We start from the raw sequence: 24740 nt of genomic DNA, 5'->3' as shown, positions 1-24740 counted from the left end.
GGAAGCTTCCCACAGCTAGGTGCAGAAGCATGTGCCAGCAGTTCACATAAACCTGCTGGCTTTAGAGTGCTGGTGTCACTCAATACTTATTCCAGGAAAATAATGTCAGCATGTTGGGCTCTTAATTTGTTTACCCACCCTCCCAGGGACCACACCAAATTGTGAGCCTTTGAGGTAGCTTGATTAGAAGGAAGTAAGCTGCACAAATGTCTCCAAATTGAGTAAATTTGAGCTGAATCTCTGGCATCCAAATCATGTAGACATCAAAACATAAGGGCTTCCAAATCATAAAACTTTAGGAGGGGATTTTTATGCCAAGTATTAACAGAACATCAAATTCAGCAGTTGTGAAGTGTCAAAACCCAACCCAAACTCCTTTCCCAGAGAAGGTTCTGTGTGTAACCAATTTTCTTAAGTGAGTGGAATGTGAGTGACTGAAAGATCAGATGAGTTAGCTCCTAAGCCATCAAAGCAATGTTTGTCAGAGAATTTAGAGAAATACTAGCAACGGTTGGGATCCAGGATCAAAGCCAGGGCTTAGCTGAGCCAGATGATCTTCCTATTTGACTGAGCAAAATCCACTGAGAAAGTTATCTTGTGAAATTTGGCTTTTTTATTTTCAGAAACTTTGGTGGGAAAGTTCTTGATCCACAGCCTCTAAACTTTGACAAATGTCATGCTGGTATGGAAAAAAAGAAAAACAAAGATCCCTCACTGGAATTTCTTTAAATGTCACCATACTACACTAACAGCTGCCTGGGAAAGCTCTTAGGACAGATTGTTGGTCTGTTCTACAGCCATTAGCCCCTGCCCTTAGCCTGTGTAAATTCTGACTTCTCTCCTATCCCTTGCAAAAAACAACCTTCCTCATATTTAGTGCTTGCCCTGGCTAAAACCCTACCAGGTCAGTGTCCTGCTTCTGTCTTCACATCTGAGACCCCTCCACCACTGAAAAGAAAACCTGGAGATATTCATGTGAAGTAGAGAGGTAAAGAAGCCAAACACTTGGGATTGCCAAGGCTGAGGCTAGTCCATAAAGCACTGAGAGTGGACATGAAGTAGAAGGAAATGCAAGCTTCATGCATAGCATCTCCAGAGCAGTTTTGGTTCTGTCTGGCAGTGCATGTGTAACAGAAATGTGCTTGCACCGTGAGCTTGGGAGGCATTTCAGTGGAGCTTGTGACACAAGGTGCTGAGACATCCTTGATGAATATTGATCATCTAACTTCTGAAAGCTCCATTGAAAATCCTAGTCTTGTGGTCCTGGCTTTGCACTCCTGCTAAATCCATATATTGGGGGAAAATGTGATTTTTTTTTTTGTTTGGTAGAATCTGTGACACTTTCTAATTTTCAATGTTTTTTTTCACTTTTTTCTTTTGTGTGTGTGTTTTTGCACCTTCCCTTCTTTAGAGGCCATGCCCCCACTGGAAAACCTAACTGTCTCTGATATTAACCCTTATGGGTTCACGGTGTCGTGGATGGCATCAGAGAATGCTTTTGACAACTTTCTAGTAGTCGTGGTGGATTCTGGCAAGCTGCTGGACCCACAGGAGTTCCTCCTTACAGGAGCCCAGCGCCAACTGAAGCTTAAAGGCCTCATTACTGGCATTGGCTATGAGGTTATGCTTTATGGTTATACCAAGGGGCACCAAACAAAGCCCCTGAGCACTGTGGCTGTTACAGGTATTTTAATGCGAACAAACTGTTCTCTTCCACCCTTTCTTTCTTGCTTGTCTTCTCACATGGAAGATGTCTCCTGCAGTCCATTTGCAAAGCAAACCTTGGCTTTTGCATCCTTTCCTGCATCGTGGCTACACATAACTCCTCATGACTGACAGGTTCACCAACAAAATCCTTTTCCTTTTAGCTTGATGTTTCCTTTTTGTCATGATGAGGGATCCTGTAGAAGCGCATGACGTGGGTTGAGGGGTGAAAGTTTCTGGTATGGTCATGCAGGTCCTTCTAACCAAAGCCTTTAGAGAAAACAGCTGCATGTGGGAGCTCGTCTTGTTAACAGCTGCTGGGCACATCAGCATCCCCCAACTTGCCAGCTGTCAGGACCTTCAGGATTTCATACTGGGTCATCCTGAATTTCTTGCCCATGGGCTCCTTTCTTTCACTCCCTGAGTGGGTTCCACCCTCAGACCATCGAGTGCTCTCATTGCCACCCTTCAAGTTGACATCTCTCTCCAGAAAGCTTTTGCTCATGTTTTCAGCCTTGTCACAGCTGCTTTTTTTCCAGCAACAATGGAGCTTTCTTGAAAAGTCCTTGCAGACTGGTTCTCTAGCCCTATAACCATCAAGTCTCAGCTGTGTGTTGCTGATAATGCAGCAATAAAGCTGGGGGTTACCTGAATGGAGGATCATGAGAAAATAAATAGGAAAGTCTTTGTGTGGCAGAAAGAAGTGCACTGGAGATGCTGTAAGGTAGTAACTGCTCCAGCAGCATTTCTCTAGGTAATGAAGCTTGACCATACTGAGCTAAAGATGTTTTGCAGGTAATGAATAACTTGCAGCTCCTGGAATCCTCTTGACTGGGTTCTCTCACTAAAGACAGTAGGCCTTGTGTTTGGATTGAAGTGTGCTGTTAAAGGAATATGAATTTTCATGACTCCCCTTTGCTGCTTTAGCAGCAAAGTAAAGGATTCATCTGATCTGAAGAATCACACATACCAGAAGTGCATGAAATAAGGGTTTTGCATGAAGGAAAACACTCTTTGAAGTGGTTTCTAGGTTGTTCTCCTGACAGAGAGAGACCTGACAGTATTACAGGCATGCCTGGGGTTCTATAACATGAGCTTGTTCTTCTCATACATAAAGGTTTCACATAGGTAGCAAGGGAGAAATGCACATCAAGCTTACTATTAGCATGTGTAACTTTGCATGTCCGAGGCAAATGGTGAATGTCCATGCAGTGGATTTGCTGTTAAAGAGTGCCATGGGTCTGCACACACTCACATGTACCTTCCTCAGTATGTGGATAATGCTAATATTCTGGATTTCTTTTTTTTTTCTCTCTCAATAGCTGGCAGATTGTTTCCCTTTCTTTGAACTGTGGTTGGATTCTTGCAGTATGCTGTCTCCAGACCTCGGGCAGGTTCTCTAATGAACTAATGAACTGATTTCTTTTCCCTGCTGCTATCTTCTCCTTTTTTAGAGGCAGAACCCGAGGTCGACAACCTTCTGGTTTCAGATGCTACTCCAGATGGCTTCCGTCTGTCCTGGACTGCAGATGATGGGGTTTTCGACAGTTTTGTTCTAAAAATCAGGGACACCAAAAGGAAATCTGACCCACTGGAACTCATAGTGCCAGGCCATGAGCGCACCCAGGATATAACAGGGCTGAAGGAGGGTACAGAATATGAGATTGAGCTCTATGGAGTTAGCAGTGGACGGCGTTCCCAGCCCGTCAATGCAGTAGCCACCACAGGTATTGTCTTTGCAGCAGAAAAGGTGTTCATGCCTCTTTCTTGCAGCATCTCTCCTTCTCATAGCCAGCTTGGGTTGTTATTGAGGTGTTTGAATTGTCTTTTGCACATTCCTCTTCCAAGTTCTTCCCAGAATGAGTAATTGGCCAGTAGAACATGCTGCCCAGGGGTGTGGTGGAGTCACCGTGCCTGGAGGTGTTCAAAAAAAAGCTTGGCTGTGGCACTTGGAGCCATGGTTTAGTTGTCAGGAGGTGTTAGGGATTAGGTAATAGGTTGGACTTGATGATCTCTCAGGTCTGTTCCAACCTGGTTGATGCTGTGATTCTGTAAGCTACTGGTTCAATGAGGTGTAGTGGTTGAGGCTCCTTCCCTGGAGATATTGAGGGTGAGGCTTGACAAGGCCCTGGGCAACCTGATCTGGTTGGAGATGTCCCTGCTGGCTGTGGGGAGGTCAGACTGGATGACCTTTGGAGGTTCCTTCCAGCCTGGACCATTCTATAAGTAAGAAAAATTTCTATGAATAAGAAAAATTTCTATGAATACGAAAAAAATTTCTATAAATAAGAAAAAATGTCTATAAATAAGAAAATTTCCATAAATAAGAAAAATTTCTATAAATAAGAAAAAATTCTATAAATAAGAAAAAATTTCTGTAAATAAGACAAAATTTCTGTAAGAAAATTTCTATAAATAAGAAAAATTTCTATAAATAAGAAAAAAGTCTATAAATAAGAAAATTTCTATAAATAAGAAAAATTTCTATAAATAAGAAAAAAATCCATAAATAAGAAAAATTTCTATACATAAGAAAAAATGTCTATAAATAAGAAAATTTCTATAAATAAGAAAAAATGTCTATAAATAAGAACATTTCTATAAATAAGAAAAAATTTAAATAAGAAAAGATCTCTATAATTAAGAAAATTTCTATCAATAAGAAAAACATTTCTATAAATAAAAAATTTTCTATAAATAGGAAAAATGTCTATGAATAAGAAAACATTTCTATAAATAAGAAAAACGTCTATAAATAAGAAAATTTCTATAAATAAGAAAAATTTCTATAAATAAGAAACCTTTCTGTGAATAAGAAAACTTTCTATGAATAAGAAAAAATTTCTATAAATAAGAAAAAAATTCTATAAGAAAAAATTATTGAAATAAGAAAAAATGTCTATAAATAAGAAAATTTCTAGAAATAAGAAAAATTCTATAAATAAGACAATTTCTATTAATAAGAAAAATTTCTATAAATAAGAACATTTCTATAAATAAGAAAAAATTTCTATAAATAAGAAAAAAAATTCTGTAAATAAGAAAATGTCTATAAATAAGAAAATTTCAGATCCATCTAATTCCAGGAGAAAGGAGAATGAGGAGAAAGTTCTTCACAGAGAGAGTGGTTGGCCATTGGAATGTGCTGCCCAGGGAGGTGGTGGAGTTCCCATCCCTGGAGGTGTTCAAGAGGGGATTGGACGTGGCACTTGGTGCCATGGTTTAGATGGGCATGAGGTGTAGGGTGACAGGTTGGACTCGATGATCCTTGAGGTCTCTTCCAACCTTCTTGATTCTTGATTCTTGAAAAGGGGACTGACACAAAAATCCAGTGTGTGAGGAGGCCAGCAGAAATGGAGGAATCACTTGCTGAGCTGTAGCAGTGTCCTCCAGCCAATGAACAGAGGAGGGACAAGGGCAAGTCACTGTTGAAGAGCTTCTCCTGAAGTAGCTTGGCCTCATGATTCACCTTGATGGCTGTGGTGCCACTTGTCAGCGTGGAAGGGCACAGCTGCCCAGACTGCATAAACAGCAAGGGCATATAAATATCCTCAGCCAGACATTTACATGAAGCAGAACATGCATCCATCACAAACCACTCTTCTCCAGGCTCATGTGGCTTGCCTCATAATGGAGAGGGATGTTTAAAGTCAACTGCACTTGTTAGGAGTCTGTCCCCATTTTCACTGCCTTCCAGGATATTTAGGGTATACCAACCAAGAGTTATCATTTTCCCCCTGACCACTTTCTCATTCAGTCCTTTCAGGGAGATTTAGCACATGTCACCTACTGAAGCAAAGAGCCCAGGAGATGTTTGTCAGATGTAAATAGCCCATGGATAATTGATAACAGAGCTGGAGCCACAAAAAATCCAGCTAAATGGTTTGGACTGCAGGTTACACCACACTGAGGAGCAGGGCCACCAAGACATCGAACTAATCTCTCTTTTAGGAGCTGATTATTACACAAACATATGAATATTTATAGCATTTCCAGCCTGGTTGCAAAGAAATATTTCTGTCCCTGAAGGGGGTAGCTCAGACAGGCTTATTCTGGCCTGTGCACAAGTTACAAGTGAGCAAGGAATAAATTAGCTAGAAAGTCTTTAGCTTTAGTAGCAGGGATGCTAAAATAGCAGTTGGAACAAAGCTAGGAAACAGACCAACAAGCCTAAACCAAACACTGCCATGGATATGAAAACAGAAAAACAATCTAGGCTGAAAAATCCTTCTCTGTGCTTACCACTCACAGCTTCCTCCTTCCTCCCTACCTGGGCATGTACCTATCTACACACAAATGCAGTCTTCAGAGATGAGGGCTTCAACCGGTGTATTTGGAGCAGTTGAAGTAGCCTGGTTTGAGCACTGCCCAGCAATCTTGTCTGAGGGGTCTGTACAGCACTCCACCCACCATAAAGAAGGAGGGAGAAAGATTTTGCTCTGTTCAGCTTTTGCTGCCTCTGTGGTTTCCTTTCCTTCTTTCTCTTCTAAGAAGTCCTCAGTGAGGCAGTTGATCTAGTGACAGCTGTGGGCTTGGGAAGCGGAAAGGATGAGCGGGGCAGGACTGCTATTGTGCCGTTTTCTCCACATAGCTTGTGCTGGTCTTACAGCTGATAACTTGGCTAGAGACTGAGGTCACCTCCCTTGCTTCTCTCACACCAGGAGTGTGGTGTGAAGCTGCTGGGCATGGGAGTTGACAATAAAGCCATATCTCCCAAAACACCCATCACAAGTGGTTCTTCCTCCATTGCTGCTCCGATGTACAAATGAACAGCAATGAGCTGTTCCCCCAAGAGCTGCTGCTGATTGTTCTCTTTGAGGTGTTGGTGATACCCTACTCTCCCTACCCTCTGCAGTTGTCTGTCACTTTACCCTCATCAGTTCTGCTGAAAACATCCTCTAAAATCACCATAGTGCAGGACAGTATCACACACATCTGCAGAGTCTATTCCAGTTGGCACAAGGGAGTTTGTCCACTGCTGCTCTCAGAGGAACAGTCTCTGTCTTTTGGAAATTCATCTGTAGAATGCCTGTCAAGGTGCAATTCAGCCCCCACCAGGGGACCACACATGCCTGTATGCCACTTAATATCCTAGGTAGGAAGTGTGGTTCTCATGCTGCTACTTCTTCTAATGGTGTTTTGCCATACTATGACAGCACTTTTCATCTGAGAGGATCACAAAACACTTCACATGCTCTTTATCCATGATAAATGCAGCCTGGGGCTTCCTGTGAACGTGTTCCTCTAATCTCTAGAAAGAACAGTTGTTCTGAAAGAGCAAGGTTTTAGCAGAAAAATCCCCAAAGAACAGCAGCTACTCAGGTAGCTCAACCTCACAGGAAGCTCTCCATGGAGAGCTAATGGGGAATGGCACTGGAGGATACTGTTAATTACCTGTCTGCCCAACAGACCACCTGAGGGCCTCTAGGAGTGACAGGACAGAACATGCTGAATATTTTTCATGCCTGCTTAATTCTGGCTTTCAGGAAGCTCAAGGAGATGATTTCATTTGCTCCTTTTTAATTTCCCTGTGCTCAAAGGTACCACTCACTCACATCTCTGGGATTCATTGCAAGACTGATGCTTGCTCTGATGCTCCATTACTTTTTTTTCTGCCAGGTTTGCTCCCAGGAAAGTAGCCACAGTTGTGAGACTTGGGGATGTGAAATTCAAGTCAAGACTCTTCTTACTACTCTTTGTTATGCAGTTCACATGGTGCAAACAACCAAGCATGAAGCCCATGGAACTGTGCACAGCAGAGTCCAAGTGGGATGGACTGGGCACTTTGTTTTCTGGGAAAGACTGGAATTGCCCATGTATATGAAAACCAAGTGCTGGTCCATCTGTTTGGCCTCCAGAACCAGCACTTTTCACCAGTCACAATGTGAAACAAAATCAGTGTGCTTTGCTCTTTCTTCCCTGGTTTTCTTTGTACTCTTCTGTTTCCTTCAGCCTGTACTTAAATCAGTAGCACCTTCCTGTGCCATGTAGCTTTACTAACCCCACCTGGCCTTCCTTGTTATCTTTAATTCTTCTTTTTTTCATTCTTTGGCTTTTCCATGTGAGCAAACCCCACAAACACAACATGTCTAGTGAGCTCCAGAGAAGTAATTTATGTTTCTCTTGAGAGCTCAGTTGTTTTCCTTTCCTTGCCTTTTCAGTTGATTTAGTGCATTGCTGCTAAAGCTTTGGGGACACATGGAACAAGCAGCCTTCTGACTTCTTTCCTGCAGACACTTTCTTTCCAACCTATTTCAAGCACAGTCACTTTTTTCTCCCCTTGCCTCCCCCTTCATCTGCCCTTAGCCTGTCTCCAGCACTCTTGGTGTGGCTGTTTCGTATCTCTCCTCTTTGTGCTAATGGTCTGCTCTGTGTGGGCTGTTTATTTCTTCACCACATGTCAGGGTTGTTTTGGTTATAGTCAAGAAAGGAAATTGGAAGTGAGATGCTCAATGCAAACTTTGAAGTGTTCTCTTTACCATGTCCTTCCAGAAGCCCTTTCCGTGTTTGTTTTGCAGGAGCTTAATTAAGCCTTAAACTGGAATGTTTCAGGTAGTTGTTGGTTTGCATCTTAAGACTGGGTCATTCTGGCAAACCATGGGTTTTGTTTGCCCAACTTACTTGATCTAAAGGGCAAATATAGTGTTGAGGTTTATAGAGGGAAAGACTGAGTTGTATGACAAAGAGCTGCAGTGGAACTGTAAGTGCCTTCCTTCCTCATGATGGTGGTACATGAATGTGCTTAGATGTACCTGAGAAAAATCACAGTCTCAGATACAGATTCCAAGAAGAAAATCTGTTACTTCCAGTTTGAAGCCAACAAAAGTTACAGGCAGTCAGTGCTTGAGCAGAGGAACCCTTAATGAGCTCACAAACCTCAGTTCAGTTCTTTTTTAGACATCCTATAGTAGAAACTTCCTGCTCAGGAAGAGAGATCTCTCCACTGCTAGGGCCTGACATCACTGTGTGTCACAGACAGGGCTCTGATGCTCTATGGAAACTCTGAAAATCATCCAAGTGAAATTGGGGTAGAAAAAAAAATACAAATACAATGGTAATGGAATGGCATTGCTCTAAGTATTCCTCCATACTGTTCTGTAACACTGCAATCTCTTTTATTTCTCTAGAAGCTCATGATATGCAGATACGTGTCTGGAGTGTTTTTAAGCTGTGCCCCACTGTCATGTTACTGAAAATGGAAATTTTAGACCAAAGAGATTGTTGCTGTCAGTAGGCAATGAAAGCAGTAACTGTTGGTGTTCCCTGAATTAGTGATGTTGAGGACAGAACATTGACAGCAGCAGCTCTTGGGCTAGAGAGATGAGACAAAGCAGCATTCCAGCACTGAGGACTGATAAAGCAAATGATTTACCCCTTTTTTTCTACGTGGTGTGTTTGTTCTCTCTTCACCACTGACAGCTGTGGGATCCCCCAAGGGAATTTCTTTCTCTGACATCACGGAAAATGCAGCTACAGTCAGCTGGACCCCACCTCGCACCCGCGTGGAGAGCTACCGGATCTCCTATGTCCCTGTCACAGGAGGTGAGTAACTGGGAGGGAGATGGTCCAGGATGAGCAGAGAGGCTTTGTCACACTGCTATCCATCATGCAAGGCATCTCCCAGATGGCCTTAACACAGATCATCTTTCCTTCTTCCAACTGCTGATCAGGAATGTGGGTGTGCTGCAACTCTGTCTGAGCGTAGTGTCCCACATGCAATGGACAAGCCTTGGGAGGGAGCTGAGAGCTGGATGCTTGAACAGTTGTACCCCTAATAGAGCCAGGCTCACAAAAATCTCTGTTCCAAATGAGCCTCCTAAGTAAGGATTTCTTTCAAACCCTCTCCATATTTTATAGGCACTTTATGAGCTAAGAATAGTGAAAAGATGACTCTGGGAAACAGTAATTCCCATGTTTGGGGTAGCTTTCCAAGGCAGTGATTTTTCTTAGTGCTTCCCAATGCTCTTTCATTCCATCCATTGTATCTCTGGTTTAGTGTTCAGCTTAAAAAAACTTCCTATATTTAAAGAGATTTTCAACATAACCTGGGGAGATCTCTGCAAGGAAACAGTTAGACAGCAAAGGCTGCAGACATCAAGACCATAAAAGCTGTGCCAATGACTAAGAGAAGTAAAGATCCAGGCCTTTAGAGAATGCAGTGTGTGAGCACCTTTAAATAGATGCTGATCCCACAGAAGAAAAGGAGCAATCTACAGCACAGAAAGTTAAGCACTTGTCTAAGTGCTTTCCTGGAATAAACCCAGAATTTGAGACAAATATGTTCTGAGTCCTCACCCACACATACAGGACATCTTAAAATATTATCTACTACATCTTTATTCAAAACGAGATGGGTGAAGGAGAAACTTCCAGCCCTTAGCAGAAACAAAGCAGACCTGAACTGCAGGTCCTGCCCTTGCAGGTGTACATGAACTCTACATGAACTTCCATGTAGAGGGTCCTGTGTTTTCACCTTAGGTCTCATTTCTAAAATTACAGTTTTATGAACTGCACAATGAATTTTGTCCTACTCTTGGCTTACCACCAGGAATGAATATAATCCACTATCTTAGATTTAGGTATCACAACAGCAATATTTTTTTTTCCTGAGGTTGCCCTTTGTCATGGCAGGGGGGTTGGAACTAGGTGATCCTTGTGGTCCCTTCCAACCCTGACTGATTCTATGATTCTGTGATTGGTGATTGTAACTAACTAAGGCAAATTCATCTCCTCCTGTACCAACATGTTGGGCATAATGTCTTTAACTTGAATCCTTCAAGTGTTTACTGGATTATTATGTCACTAATCCCTTGACATTTGTCTTCATCCTAGGTACTCCAAATGTTGTTACAGTTGATGGAAGCAAGACAAGGACCAAGTTGGTGAAGTTAGTCCCTGGTGTAGACTACAATGTTAGTATCATCTCTGTGAAAGGCTTTGAAGAGAGTGAGCCCATCTCTGGCACACTGAAAACAGGTAAATAATGAGGAAACAGCAAGTTTTCAGAAGCATTGTTTGTTCTATAGGAGAGACTCAGAGCTGCAAACCCACTTTTGCTGTCCACACAAACTCTAGGAAGCTTCTGCCCACTCTTTGTGTCTCCATATTTCAGATGAGTATAGAACTTGTAAGTTTGATCAGGCTCCCATTTGTAAGTGCTGAACCAACCTGGACTGAGACAGAGAGAACTCATGTATTTACAGTCTTATTTACATCAGCAAACCCCAGAAGTTTAATTAATACCATTTTACAGATAAGGGAGTTCAGACCAGCTGCTGTTGTAGATTCAAACCCCACATCTCCCAGCCTTTGTCCTAAGCAGAAAAACATTCTCTCTCCTGGTTTTATTTCAGTACAGGTTTAAATACCCATACTATGCTCCTGCAGTCACAGAATCATGCCCTCACATAATCACTGCATGGTGGGGTTTGGAAGTGACCTCTGGAGAGCACCTAGTCCAAGCTCCCCACCCCCAAGCAGGGTCACCTGGAGCAGATTGCACAGGATGGAATCCAGGCAGATTTTGTATTATGTCAGAGATGGAGACTCCACCACCTCTCTGGGCAGCCTGTTTCAGTGCTCTACCACCCTCAAAATGAAGGAATTTCTCCTCATGTTTAGATGGAACTTCTTAAGTACAAGTTCAGAGTATCACAGTACATCAGAGGTTGGAAGGGACCTCAAGAGATCATCAGGTCCAACCTCCCTCCCAAAGCAGTAGTCCACACAGCAATGCATCCAGGTGGGTTTTGAAAGTCTCCAGAGAGAGAGACTCCACACCCACCCTGGGCAGCCTGTTCCAGTGCTTTGTCACCTTCACTGTGAAGAAGTTTCTCCTCATGTTGAGGTGAAATCACCTATGTTCTAGTTTGAAGCTTTTGTTCCTTGTCTTATCACTGTGAACCACTGAAAAGAGCCTGGCCCCCTCCACTTGACACCCACTCCCCAGACATTTATGAGACCCCCTCTCAGTCTTCTCTTCTCCAGACTAAACAGCCCCAGGGCTCTCAGTCTCTCCTCACAGGGGAGATGCTCAAGTCCCCTAAGCATCCTTGTGGCTCTCCCTTGGACTCTCTCCAGAAGCTCTCTGTCTCTTGAACTGGGGAGCCCAGAACTGGACACAGTATTGCAGGTGCGGTCTCAGCAGGGCAGAGTAGAGAGGTAGAAGAACTTCCCTAGCCCTGCTGGACACCTTTCTTGATGCATCCCAGGATCCCATTGGCTCTCTTGGCCACAAGAGCACATTGATGTTCCATGGAGAACTTGCTGTCCACCAGCACTCCAAGGTCTTTCCCTGTGGAGCTGTCTTCCAGCAGGGCAGCCTCTAACCTGTCCTGGTGCCTGTTGTTATTTCTCCCCAGATGTAGGACCCTGCACTGGTCCTTATTAAACTTCATTTGGTTTGCCTGCACCCAGCTCTCAGCCTGTCCAGGTCACGTTGAATGCTGCACAGCCTGAGGGGTGTCAGCCAAGCCCCCACTTTTGTATCATCAGCGAAGTTGGTAGCCTCCTTTTTTGGAGGGGCTAACAGATATTCAGAGAACTGAGCTAGAAGCAAATTTATGAGTATTGGAGAACAGTATGGAATTTATAGCCCATTCCAGCTCTTCTGGAGACATTTATCTGTCCCAGCTGAGGGAGAGCATAAAACTCTGTACACAACAGAGTCCCACGAGGACACAAGGCAGGGTGTGAGGGGATTCTGGGTGGTTGGGTGGCTGTTTGGTTTATTTTTGAAGATGCCTGGTGGGCTGGTGGCAGGTCACAGTGCCTATTAGATGCCATCATATTTGTTATTTTTCCCAGCTCTGTCTCCTGAGTTTGTTCCCAAAAGCAGCCCAGATTTGAGGGTGTTGAGAGAAAAATGTCAGTTGTGACAGAGCTGTTAGGATTGATGGTGTCAAGACTGCTGTGAGTACACAGTTAGTTGTGTCTGTTCCCAGTGTTTAATCTTTTCAGGCATTGCCCTCCCTTGCAGTGGAGACATCTGATGTCTCTTTATAGGCACTGACGTCTGTCCTGCAGCGTTCCACTGTTCCAAAGGGGATCATAAAAGTTGCTGATATCAGGCAGCAGTGTTTGCACATTGCATACCATATATTTACAGCAGAGCATTGCACAGAGCCCAGGATGTTTGTCAGATGCCTTCAACCTGTTCTCCTCTTTTCTTTCAGCTCTGGACAGCCCGTCAGGCCTGGTAGTGGTGAACATCACAGATTCTGAGGCTCTGGCAACCTGGCAGCCAGCAATTGCTGCTGTGGACAATTATGTTGTCTCCTATGCTTCTGAGGATGGTGAGGAGAATTAGAGATGGGTCAGGGAGCTGACAGTGTTACAGCTCTCGAGAGATGCTCAGAAATGGGTGCAGCAGTGTGGCTCCAGGAGGTGGGGGCAGGGAGGGAGCTGTTATTTGAAGGAGATGCCTCACTGGAAGCCTTTTAAAATGATCATTTTAGTTAAGCATTCCCAAATGTGACAGGAGCAGAGAGCTGAGATCCTTGAAGAGATGCTGCTATAACTCACATGAACACTAGAGAGTGCTAAGGCTTAGTTAAAGGACTCAGCTTCAGCACAGGCGTGAGCAGAGAGATTAGCTCTGGGCTTTTACCACTTCGTGCTTGCTTCCAGACAGTAAAAAAATATCACTGAGTGGAGCATGGAGCTGAGCACGTCATGACGTGTCTGAATAATGCTGGGACCTCTTCTCTTCTGTGTTTTCTTAGAACCAGAAGTTACTCAGATGGTATCAGGAAACACTGTGGAGTATGACCTGAAGGGCCTGCAACCTGCAACTGAGTACACACTGAGTGTCCACGCACTGAAGGATACACAGAGGAGTGAGACCCTCTCCACCCAGTTTACTACAGGTGCTGTGTCCCAGCTCCCTGTGAGGAGAGCTGCCATCTCTTCTAGTCACATCTGGCTTATGTTTCTCTAGTACCATAAAGCACATGGTGCTTTTTTTACTGGAAACCTGAATTCTGGTATTTTACTATAAACCTGAACTCTGGTAGCATTTGCACCAGATTTTCTCTGATGGAAAGTTGGTGTGGTGGACCTGGAAGGTGGTTTTATGTCACCAGTTCTACAGATCCTCACTCAAAGAAGGTGCAGGAGCTCTTCTCTTGGGACTGGTGTTGGAATACCAGTGCTGAAAATGATTTCCTCCTTGTGGTTTGCCATTAGCATCAGTGGATGTTTCTCATTTTCCAGGCTGTTACTTTACTTGTCCCAGAGTATTAACTACAGCACCAAGAGCTGAACCATACAAATTCAGTGTTGTAATTACAGTGGAGATGAGAAGGTATAGCCAGACTAAGAATTGAAAAGTTTTCCTATTGCAAAAAGACATAATTGGAACCCAAGTTTTTCTTCCTGGGAACTGGTAGATACCAATCTGTCTTGTGTGAAAGAACAGAAGGCACAATTGTGTTTGAAAAAATGTTTTGATGCAACTGCATATAAACCAAGGTGCCTGAAACAAGCCTCTGTTTTAACTAAGAGCCAAGAAATACCTGTGTTTTAAAACTTCCAATGGGAAAATCACCTTTCAGTCACACTATTTAGGTTGAAATATTCTTTCATTTCAGATTTCTGCAGAGAAGAATTTTCCCTTTCTAGCCTGTTTTAACACACTGTCCAGAAGCTAGCCCATGTGCTAAACTTCACATAGATGTGATTGTAATTGATCTGTTACCTCCTTCAGGACTGGATGTTCCAAGAGATTTGAGTGCCACTGAAGTTCAGTCAGAAACAGCTGTGATAACCTGGAGGCCTCCCCGTGCTCCTGTCACTGGTTATCTCCTGATCTACGAGTCCATTGATGGCAAAGTCAAGGTACAGCACTTGCAACCAAACCAGAAGGGCTGTGCCTCAAGATGGGGCAGCAGAGATGCTCTGAGGTGTCCAGTAAACTAAGTACCTGTTTCAGTGCTAGCTTGAACACAAGGGCATTTAAAACCTGCTTCAGTACTTTCCTGTCTGCTGTCCTGAAACAGAAGCTCAACTGAAGCCTCAGTTTTGACAGTCAGCTCTCCCTAATACAGATAAAAGCTCAAGCAACCCTTTTCCCTCATTCCAAACCTGCATCATGGACTAAGCTCATACACCCCTTTCTAAACTCAGGAGAATACAGCCCTGTGCAAATGAGGTATCTGAGGCAGAATGGGTTGCTTTAGAAAGTGCCTTGTGCTCTCCAGTAGTGTTATTGTGTTCCTACAGAACTGGATTTAAGCTCACTAGGTTCTTAAATGTGAATGAGATGAATCCCAGCAAAAGTGACAGATAATTTGGGATGCTCAGCCTGGTACATCAGAAAGGGGTCTGAATTTCAAGAAGGCAAATCTCTAAGCATGCTGAAAATCAGGTTTTTTAAGTTACAGAAAGTTACCTCTCGAAGCCTGGAGTTTGCTACTTTCTTGTCTTAAAGGGGAATTCTTTTCAACTTCATGTGAGTTTCACAGTGACATCTATAGAATGTGTGTGTTCAAGGGAAATAATCATTTATGCTGACTTGCTTTTAAACCACACAGCTTCTGCATGATGGTGGTAAACATTCATTTCCAGACAGCTTCTCTTGAGCTCGTAAAGCAAATTATCTTGAGAAACGTCATAGAGGAATACAAGCTTTGTATTAAATAATCCAGATGGGTAAAGAAATGTCATAAACAATTGCCACAGAAAATAATGTGAAGCTGAAATATGTAACAGTTCCAGTCATTGTCCTTTTTATCATTGAGATTTCCCTGTGTCATTCCTCCTTCCCACAGGAAGTCATCCTAAACCCTGAGACAACTTCCTACAGCCTGACAGAGCTGAGCCCATCTACCCAGTACACAGCAAAACTGCAGGCTCTGAGCAGATCCCTGAAGAGCAAAATGATCCAGACTGTTTTCACCACAAGTAAGGAGTTCAGAATACAAGCACAGCTGAAATAACACATAAACTGCTCCTCTCAGGTCACCATTAAACAAACACAGACCTCACAGAAGGTTTTTAATCCAGTTGTCAGCATACACTGCATTTGCTTGTAGTGTTGGTGCAAAATCATAGACTCATGGATTGGTGAGGGTTGGAAGGGACCTCCAGAGATCATTGAGTCCAATTCTCCTGCCAAAGCAGGATCACCTAGGGCAGGTCACACAGGAACACACCAAGATGGATCTTGAAACTCTTCTGAGGAGACTCCACAACCTCTTTGGGCAGCCTGCTCCAATGCTCCGTCACCTTCACAGTAAAGCTTTTCCTCATGTTAAGGTGGAACTTCCTGTGCTCTAGTTTCTGCCCATTGCCCCTTTTCCTATCACAGGACACTATTGAAAAGAGCCTGGCCTCTTCTTCTTGACACCCACCCTTCAGATATTTATAAACCTTAATAAGATTCCCTCTCAGCCTTCTCTTCTCCAAACTAAACAGCCTCAGGTCTCTCAGCCTCAGACTGAAGTTCCAGTCCCAAAAGTCCCTGTTGTTCGTGAGCTGTAGTGTCACCTGCTTTCCCCAGACTGGCAGGATGAAATCCTTTTCTTTATATCCATCCAGGTCACCTCTGTGGTTCTTTCTCTGATGAAACAACCTGCCCTTCCCATGAGAAATGAAAGGAACATTCTTCTTTAAAATCCAAACTGACACCCTGCTTTACCCCTGTATGATGCATACATAGCAAGCTATTCAAGCAAATCAGCTTCCTAAGGTGCAGTGAAGCAAACCACACACACAGAGAGATCAGTTCAGTGGACTGAGGAGATGACTTTCTGGGCAGATTTTTTCTCCTTTTCTCCTCTTTTGGAGATGAGTTTTCACAAAGCCACACGGCGTGTCTGTTCCAGCACTAAACAGGAAAGCCCTCCAGTGAGCTGAATGCAAGAATAGATTGGGTTCTCTGAAGGTCACTTCACAGCTGACATCAAAAAAGAATTTGTTCAGTACTAGCTGTGAAACTTTGCCTGTCATTTGTCTCACTTTTCATGGTTTCCAGCCTTTCAGACCCAGCAGGACCTTCAGCCATGCCCGTTCTCCCCCTTGTACCAGTTTCAGCCCAAGGACTCAGAGAAGTGCTGCTGAAAGTTACACAGCCCCAAGTCTCCTCACAGTCATTGTTTGTCTAGAGCAGGATGAAATCCACCAACAAGAGAAGAATGAACTCTGGGTGTATTTAAGTGACATTTGGCAAAGTGACCATAAGCAGGGACTGAAAGGGTTGCCTTCACCCATGTGAGCTCAGTGTCAGTCTGGCTGAAGCCTGGCCTTGACTCTGGACATGTATTTGTGTGCTGATTAGTGAGAGGCAAACATCGAAGCAGCTCCCTGCAGAGAGCTGCTTTCCTCCAAATCCTAAAGCTGCTGCACATTCTCTGTAGCTGAGGCACAGGCAGGGATGTGCAACTCTCTGGAAAGGGAGCAAGAGCCACTCTGTGAGCAGCCACATTAAAAACTCCTCTATGGACACACCTTGAGCATCACTTAATTAGAGCACTGGCTGAAAAAGATTAATGGCTGTGGTGGGTTAGTTCACACAATTAACTTTATATTAGATAGATATCAGACCAATGGGATTAGTTAGTCCTTATCATTATTTTCCTTTTGCATCCAATGGTAATTTTATTTACATTCTACCACTGTTGTACTCAACCCATGGAAAACTTCCTAGGCACAGCCTAAAACTGCCACAATGGCCTAAGTGAATTTAAAAAAAAAAAAAACCAACTATGATTATATATTATATACAATAACATAATTATAACATAATAAATAATTATAATAATATAATATAATAGTATAATAAAAATAACATAGAATATAATATATAGTAATATAATGATAATATAATAATAACAACATTATTATATATATAATAACAGAATAATAATAACGTATTTTATTATTATTATTATTATTATTATTATTATTATTGTTATTATTATTATTATTATTATTATTATTATTATTTCTGGGGCTTAGAAATTGTTCTGGCTGCAAGGATGCCATTAGCTTGTCAAGAAGAAATGCTCAATGGCTTTTCTCTGGAGTTCCAACTCTTGCTGTTGGGTTTACATTTTTAAAAGCCTGATCTGAGAACATATTTAATATTGCACTTGCTAGCAAAATATTCCCAATGACTTCATTTTTATATCCTCTTTGTGAGTTTCCCCTCACCCTTTCCTGCCACATGAGCAGAGATGGATCGATTTGGGTTTACCCACAAGTGGCTGCAAACACAGCTGATGGCATTTCAGTGTTTAGCTGGAGGATGCACTCCCACTTCGCAGCAGGGAGCAGTTGTCTGGCAGTCACAGCACTTTCAGAAGTGTTGACAGATGTGCAAAAACATAGTCAGAAGCAAATTTTGCATCATCTGCTGTTCACTGGGAATCCTTTGTATGTAGGATGGCAATTACACACCCCCTCCTGGGCTCTGTACCTGGCTGTGCCATTGACCCACAACAGATTTCCATCAGTATTCATCAAGTTCTGTGTAATTGCTGTTTTCTAAGGACATCTTTCTTCTTTTTTGTGTGTGTGCAGCTGGTCTTCTCTATCCTTACCCTAAAGACTGCTCCCAGGCTCTTCTGAATGGAGAAAGCACCTCTGGGCTCTACACCATTTACCTGAATGGGGACAAGGCTCAGCCTCTGCAAGTCTTCTGTGACATGGGCGAGGATGGGGGCGGATGGATTGTGAGTAAGAGAAGAGGGTCCCCACCACCCTCATGTATAAAAGTAGGAGAAAGAGGTCTCATCCCTACTCACCTATGGCATTCCTCATAGTGCTCTACTGTCAGAGTAGGGCTGACTGTTTAAATGTGGGGTGTTTTATCTCTGGTAGGACACCTAGGTGCCTAGAACCAGCTTACCAGCTCTTTCTGTGGTTGGAGGAGAGGTGTCTCCAAAGGATGGGTCACATCAGTGCTTTCAGCACTTGTGAAAAACCCTGATCTCTGTCCACTGGTTCAGCACTCCCAAGGTGCTGAAATGAGCATCTTTGATCAGATACTTAACTTCTACATGCTGATTAGGTGAGAGGAGGGTGGGCTGACTCTGTCTGAGAGAGACAGAGACAGAGACAGCAAAGGAGGTTAAAGCACAGGGCAGAGGAAGTGTTTGTTCAGCAGGCTCATGGTATGGTGGTCATCCAGACTGTTCCCAGGCTGTTGTACAATGGACACATCCCACCAGAACAGCAAATGAATGGCCATAAAAATACCAGCTCTGTGTAGTGACATAGAATCATGGAATCACAGAATCATTAAGATTGGAAAAGACCTCTAAGATCATCAAGTCCTAACTGTCAGCCCAACACTACCATGACCACTAAACCATGTCCTAAAGTGCCATGTCTGCACAATCTCAAATCTGAACTTGCCAGAAGGACCCTGGGCACAGAAAGGAAGAAGGAGCTGGAGAAAAGCATGCTTAGGAGACTAGGGGATGTAGAAAAAGTCTTGGCTGAGAAACACACACCTGTGAGGGGCTGCTGGAAAAGCAGAGAGCAAGAACTAAGAAAGGCCACATCACACAGGGGAGCCTGGGAACCCAACAGTGAAATTAGAGACTTAAGCAAGGAGACTTCAATAGTCTTGGCATAATTCGGTGTCTGCAGTAAAAGCACTGTTGCTCTGGGTGCTAAAGGCACTGCTGCTCTGGGTACTAAAGGCACTGCTGCTCTGGTTGGCAAAGGCACTGCTGCTCTGGGTAGTAAAGGCATTGCTGCTCTGGGTGGTAAAGGCACTGCTACTTTGGGTAGTAAAGGCACTGCTGCTCTGGGTACTAAAGGCACTGCTGCTCTGGGTAGTAAAGGCACTGCTGCTCTGGGTGGTAAAGGCACTGCTACTTTGGGTAGTAAAGGCACTGCTGCTCTGGTTGGCAAAGGCACTGCTGCTCTGGGTAGTAAAGGCACTGCTGCTCTGGGTGGTAAAGGCACTGCTGCTCTGGGTGCTAAAGGCAAGGGAGCAGCAATGCCAAGCTCTGCACTTGGAAAAGCCATGTTGCCAGTGGCCTTTCTGTCAAAGGCTGTGTGTCCATAACACCTCTGGCCTGTGGTGGTTGTAGGTGTTCCTGAGGCGTCAAAATGGAAACGAAGATTTCTACAAGAACTGGAAGACTTATGTGGCTGGGTTTGGAGATCCTAAGGATGAATTCTGGATAGGTAAGTGTCAAGGATTTGTCTTCTTTTTAAAGAAAACACAAACACAACCTAAAAGACCAGGAGCCACTTTGAAACCTCCATTTAATTGGTAAAATTATTTGGGAAAGGGAGCATCATGTAGGAGGGGAGGTTGAGGACAGCATGAAGACTAAAATTGCCATGTCCAAGCCAGTCCCTCCAGTTGCAGTTCCTATATGTCATGGTCACAAACATGCCAAACCAGTTCTCACTGGGTGCACTAAGAGGGTAACCTGAGAAGCATCAAACCTTCTTTTAGGACTCACCCAGCAGGTGAGGAAAAGAAAAGTAAAAAACAAAATTTCAAAGACTGTGCTACATTTTATTTGTTTGTAAATGAAAGACAATGAGGAAAAGAAGGCTCCAGGGAGACTATAGAGCAGCCTTCCAGCACCTGAAAGGGGTCTACAACAGGCCTGGGGAGGGACTTTTTACAAGGGATTGTAGTGATACGATGAAAAGAAATGGATTGAAGCTGGATTGAAGCTGGAAGAGGGAAGATTGAGTTTGGAGATTAGGAAGAAATTCTTTGCAATGAGGGTGGTGAGACACTGGAACAGGTAGCTCAGGGAGGCTGTGGATTCCCCCTCCCTGGAAGTGTTCAAGGTCAGGTTGGACGAGGCCCTGAGCAGCCTGGACTAGTAGGAGGTGTCCCTGCCCATGGCAGTGGGTTTAGAACTGGATGATCTTTAAGGTCCCTTCCTACACAAACCATTCTATGAATCTGTGAATCACACAGCACAATGTTCATTGCTTTCCCCAAAGTTGTTATTTTACAGCTTTTTCCCAAAAAATTCCTACTGTGATTTGAAGGGAAAAGGACCCTCAGTCAGCCTGGTTTTGTCTGTTTGTTTTGTGCTGACATTACCCTCTCCTATGAGGACAGACTGAAAGAGTTGGGGCTGTTCAGTCTGGAGAAGAGAAGGCTCTGAGGTGACCTTCTTGTGGCCTTCCAGGATCTGAAGGGGGCTACAAGAAAGCTGGGGAGGGACTTTTTAGGCTATCAGGTAGTGACAGGGCTGGGGGAATGGAATAAAGCTGGAAGTGGGGAGATTCAGACTGGATGTGAGGAAGAAGTTCTTCCCCATGAGAGTGGTGAGAGCCTGGAATGGGTTGTCCAGGGAGGTGGTTGAGGCTCCGTCCCTGGAGGTGTTTGCAGCCAGGCTGGATGAGGCTCTGGCCAGCCTGCTGTAGTGTGAGGTGTCCCTGGGCATGGCAGGGGGATTGGAACTGGATGATCCTTGTGGTCCCTTCCAACCCTGACTGATTCTATGATTGTACCCGGGGGCTGAAGCAGCTCACTCTGCTCCTCAGTGTTTATGCCCCGGTGTATCTGTACATGTCAGCACGACTCCCTTTGTGGGCTGACACGACAGGAGAGAACTAAACATGGGGGAGACAAATGAATTCTTCATTTATGTCCACAGGTCTGGAGAACCTCCACAAAATCACTTCTCAGGGCCAGTATGAGCTGCGTGTGGATCTGAGGGACAAGGATGAGACAGCTTATGCTGTCTACGACAGGTTCAGCGTTGGAGACGCCAAGAGCCGCTACCGGCTGCGGGTGGATGGGTACAGCGGCACAGCAGGTGAGATGCAACACCTCTGGGGGGGTTTTCTTCTGATTTGATGTTTGCTCCCAGTTGGCTCAAGATAACTGTGATAATGTTGTAGATCAGAATCACAGCAGGTACCTCCTTTGTGTTAGGAGTCTGAAAAGATGAACACAGCGATAGATTTTATGTTTCCGTTTTAAGTCCTCCAGTGGTTTTGGTGCCACGTTTTATGGCATGTTTATGAGAGACTATAAACAAGTCCATTAAACAGCCATGGATCTCATTTGGCCACTGCTTGACTGTCATTTCTGCAGCTAATATGAGCTTGTCACAGCCTCAACCCCTGTCAGTGGAATAGTCCTGCTCCAACATGATTGATAATTCTGCTGAACAAATAATCTGCCTTTTGTAATCACACCAGCTCAAACCCCACAGCCCTTATTGAGTTCTCTTCAGGGCTTCAAAGGATTAAGAGATAAATCCAGCTCCACAAGATGGCTTAAAAGGAGATAATTTCATGCTGCTAGATGCATAAACCAGACCACAAGTATGTGCATGTAGGGACTCTGCCTGTGACCATCACATGAACTCTGTGCACAAGCTGTAGGGACGCAGACAAAGGATATGGAGCAGTAGCAGATTGAATCACAGAACCACACACACAGAATCACTGTGCTAGGAAAAGACCTTTAAGATCATCAGGTCCAAACATTATTTATCTCTACTAAGACCACTACTGTACCATGTCCTTGAGCACCATATCTATTTGCCTCTATAAAGGCAAACACACTGGTACAGAGCAGTGGCAGCTGCTACAGCTAGTAGGATTCAATCCTACTACTTCCTCTTACTAAGCATTTAGGTTCAAGAATAATGGATGGAGCAAGACAGGCACTAAGGTAGGAATGTGAGCTCTGCTCCAGGCATACACTGAAGGCTGCTCCCTTTCACCAATCTGGAAATGGACACCCAGACCCTGGGAGCTAGAAGTCAGTGGCAGGTGGATGTCTTGCTGTCTGTCTTTCCAGCATGGACCAGTGAAGTGTGGAGACTCCTTTGCTCATGATTCGGTCCTTGAGAAAGCCTCTTTGGGCTTGGTTTATCTACACTGTCTTCTGTGCAAGGCCAACATTCAGCAAGAACTTTAGCAAGAAGTGCAGAAACTGAGCTGCATAAAACCCACTTAAACTGAGGATAAGAGACCACCTCAAAAAACATTTTGACCTGCTTTCAACCACAAAACTCCTTCTGTGTTAAAGCAAGTCCCTTTGCAAACTTAGACACTGTAAAGCCAGGCTTTACAGATGGTGCATGGCACAGGCCAAACATTTTCCACTTTCTGCAGAACAGCCACTGCTATGTGATCCAAACTGAGCACACCACTTCACCTTGCTCTTCCTTTTGTCTCCCCCACCCAGGTGACTCCATGACATACCATAATGGAAGGGCCTTCTCCACGTTTGACAAGGACAATGACTCTGCCATCACCAACTGTGCTCTGTCATACAAGGGTGCCTTCTGGTACAAGAACTGCCACCGAGTCAATCTGATGGGCAGATATGGGGACAACAGCCACAGTCAGGTGAGTCTGGTGTTTGGAGCCTTCTGTTAATGTCTCTTCCAGGACAGTATGGTGTTTGGAGGCTTCTTTTAATGCCTCTTCCAGGACAGTGTGGTGTTTGGAGCCTTCTGTGATGCTTTAGAAGAAAGAGAATTGCAATTTTGGATCAGTCTGGTGGTTCAGGTAGCCACACACCAGAGCAAGGACCAAGGCCACTCTCCAGATCATTAGGGGAAGAAAGGGGCAGCAGCTCACAAAAGAAGACTTTAAAGTCAGCTGCTGGAATGTTGATGGGTTTGGGTGGTTTTCAACATGTGCAAAAAAATGTCCTTCCTGCTATGGAAGCCAGGCAAAGAGTGAGAGCTCTGGGGGGTGGCATGTGGGGTTTTGTAGGCTGTGCTTGCTGGTGGCCAGAGCTGTGTGCTCCCCAAGCTCCCTTTCCTGTGCTTGTGCCTCTGTTCCCAAGGAAACCAGCCTCAGTGAAAGGAGAGCAGTGAAGGCTGACAGCAGGGCAGGAAGTCGATGTGTGACCTCACACTTCATCTTTGCCTTTGCAGGGTGTGAACTGGTTCCACTGGAAGGGCCATGAGTACTCCATCCAGTTTGCAGAGATGAAGCTGAGACCTTCCAGCTTCCGGAACCTGGAAGGAAGGCGAAAGCGAGCGTAGGGCCCCGGAGGTGGTGAAGGGGCCACGGGCAGGGAGGTGGGGGGAGGGATAGAGAGTGGGGGTGTGGGGAGATCCTCTGGCATCACTGGGGTGGGTGGTGGGGTGTGAGGAGCTGGTAGTGGTACCAAAGCACCAGTGACCCTTGGCCCAGCAGAGGCTTCTGCAGCGATCCAACCAACAAGCCTTAAGTGTGGCAGCGTTTTCAGCAGAGCAGCTGCAGCTGCCCAGCAGGAGCATCCTCCACACCAAAGACAACCATCTCAAGGTGTTCTTTGTGGTGTTACTCACTTTGGTTTTCTCAGAAAGCCCCTGGGATAAAGTTCTTCCACAGGCTGACTATCTCTTGGGGTGGCCCAGGGTAGGGGAGGGAGAACAGCTTTGTACATTGGTAGTTTGTTTTAGAACCAGCCATATTTTACACACAGGGATGTGTGGGGTTAATTATCATTATTATTATTATTATTATGATGATTAGTTATAATTGAAATTCATTGGTTGCTGGAAAGTCTCACTTTTTTTTTTTTTAATATAAATATATATCAAGTACCACAGAGAAGGAGGGGAGGGGAAGGGGAAAGCAGCGTGTTTTAAACTTAAGCATAAGATTAATATTATTAATATAATGAGAAAGTAATAATAATAATGATGATAATAATAAGCTAAGGTTGTGTCCTTTGTAAGAGAACCATGCTTTTGGAAACACAGCAGGACAGTGTCTGATTGTAAATTTTTATATATATATATATATATATATAAATAAAAGCACAAATACTTTTAAATAATTTTCTACTTTTTGTCATACATGTGGAGTTTGTGCATGTCCAGGGTCTGTGTCCTTAGATGGGGGGGGAAGTAAAAAGAAAGGCTGAGAATGGTTGGGCTTGCTGAGCCTATCCCAACCCCTTTTTTTTTTTTTGTCAGTGAGTGGTTGTAAGTGTTCTGCTGGCTTTGTTGCAGTGAAATGCCCAGAAGGATTTGGGTTCTTTAAAGAACATATTTCATTCTTTATCCTTCCTGCCCAAAAGCTTCTTTCATGTTTTTCTAAGTGTTACTGACCAATGCTTGCTCCATCTCAGTGGGAATAACTAACAA

At 44.1% G+C, this 24740-nt stretch overlaps 1 protein-coding gene across 1 annotated transcript in view; it reads left to right on the top strand.

Moving 5' to 3' along the window:
• TNC (tenascin C) overlaps positions 1-23648 on the top strand; it is a 50406-nt gene extending 26758 nt beyond the window's left edge. The window contains exons 15-27 of the mRNA XM_054393305.1: positions 1412-1684; positions 3159-3431; positions 9124-9246; positions 10537-10680; positions 12879-12998; positions 13428-13571; positions 14411-14541; positions 15474-15606; positions 18226-18377; positions 19749-19845; positions 21291-21452; positions 22838-23001; positions 23538-23648. Of these exons, the coding sequence (XP_054249280.1) occupies positions 1412-1684; positions 3159-3431; positions 9124-9246; positions 10537-10680; positions 12879-12998; positions 13428-13571; positions 14411-14541; positions 15474-15606; positions 18226-18377; positions 19749-19845; positions 21291-21452; positions 22838-23001; positions 23538-23648 (2027 nt within the window). The remainder of the gene's footprint in view (positions 1-1411; positions 1685-3158; positions 3432-9123; positions 9247-10536; positions 10681-12878; positions 12999-13427; positions 13572-14410; positions 14542-15473; positions 15607-18225; positions 18378-19748; positions 19846-21290; positions 21453-22837; positions 23002-23537) is intronic.
• Positions 23649-24740: the final 1092 nt, after the last annotated feature.

Source organism: Indicator indicator, chromosome 28, assembly GCF_027791375.1.
Source record: "Indicator indicator isolate 239-I01 chromosome 28, UM_Iind_1.1, whole genome shotgun sequence".
NCBI lineage: Eukaryota > Metazoa > Chordata > Aves > Piciformes > Indicatoridae > Indicator > Indicator indicator.
This window is presented reverse-complemented; position numbering and strand designations above follow the sequence as displayed.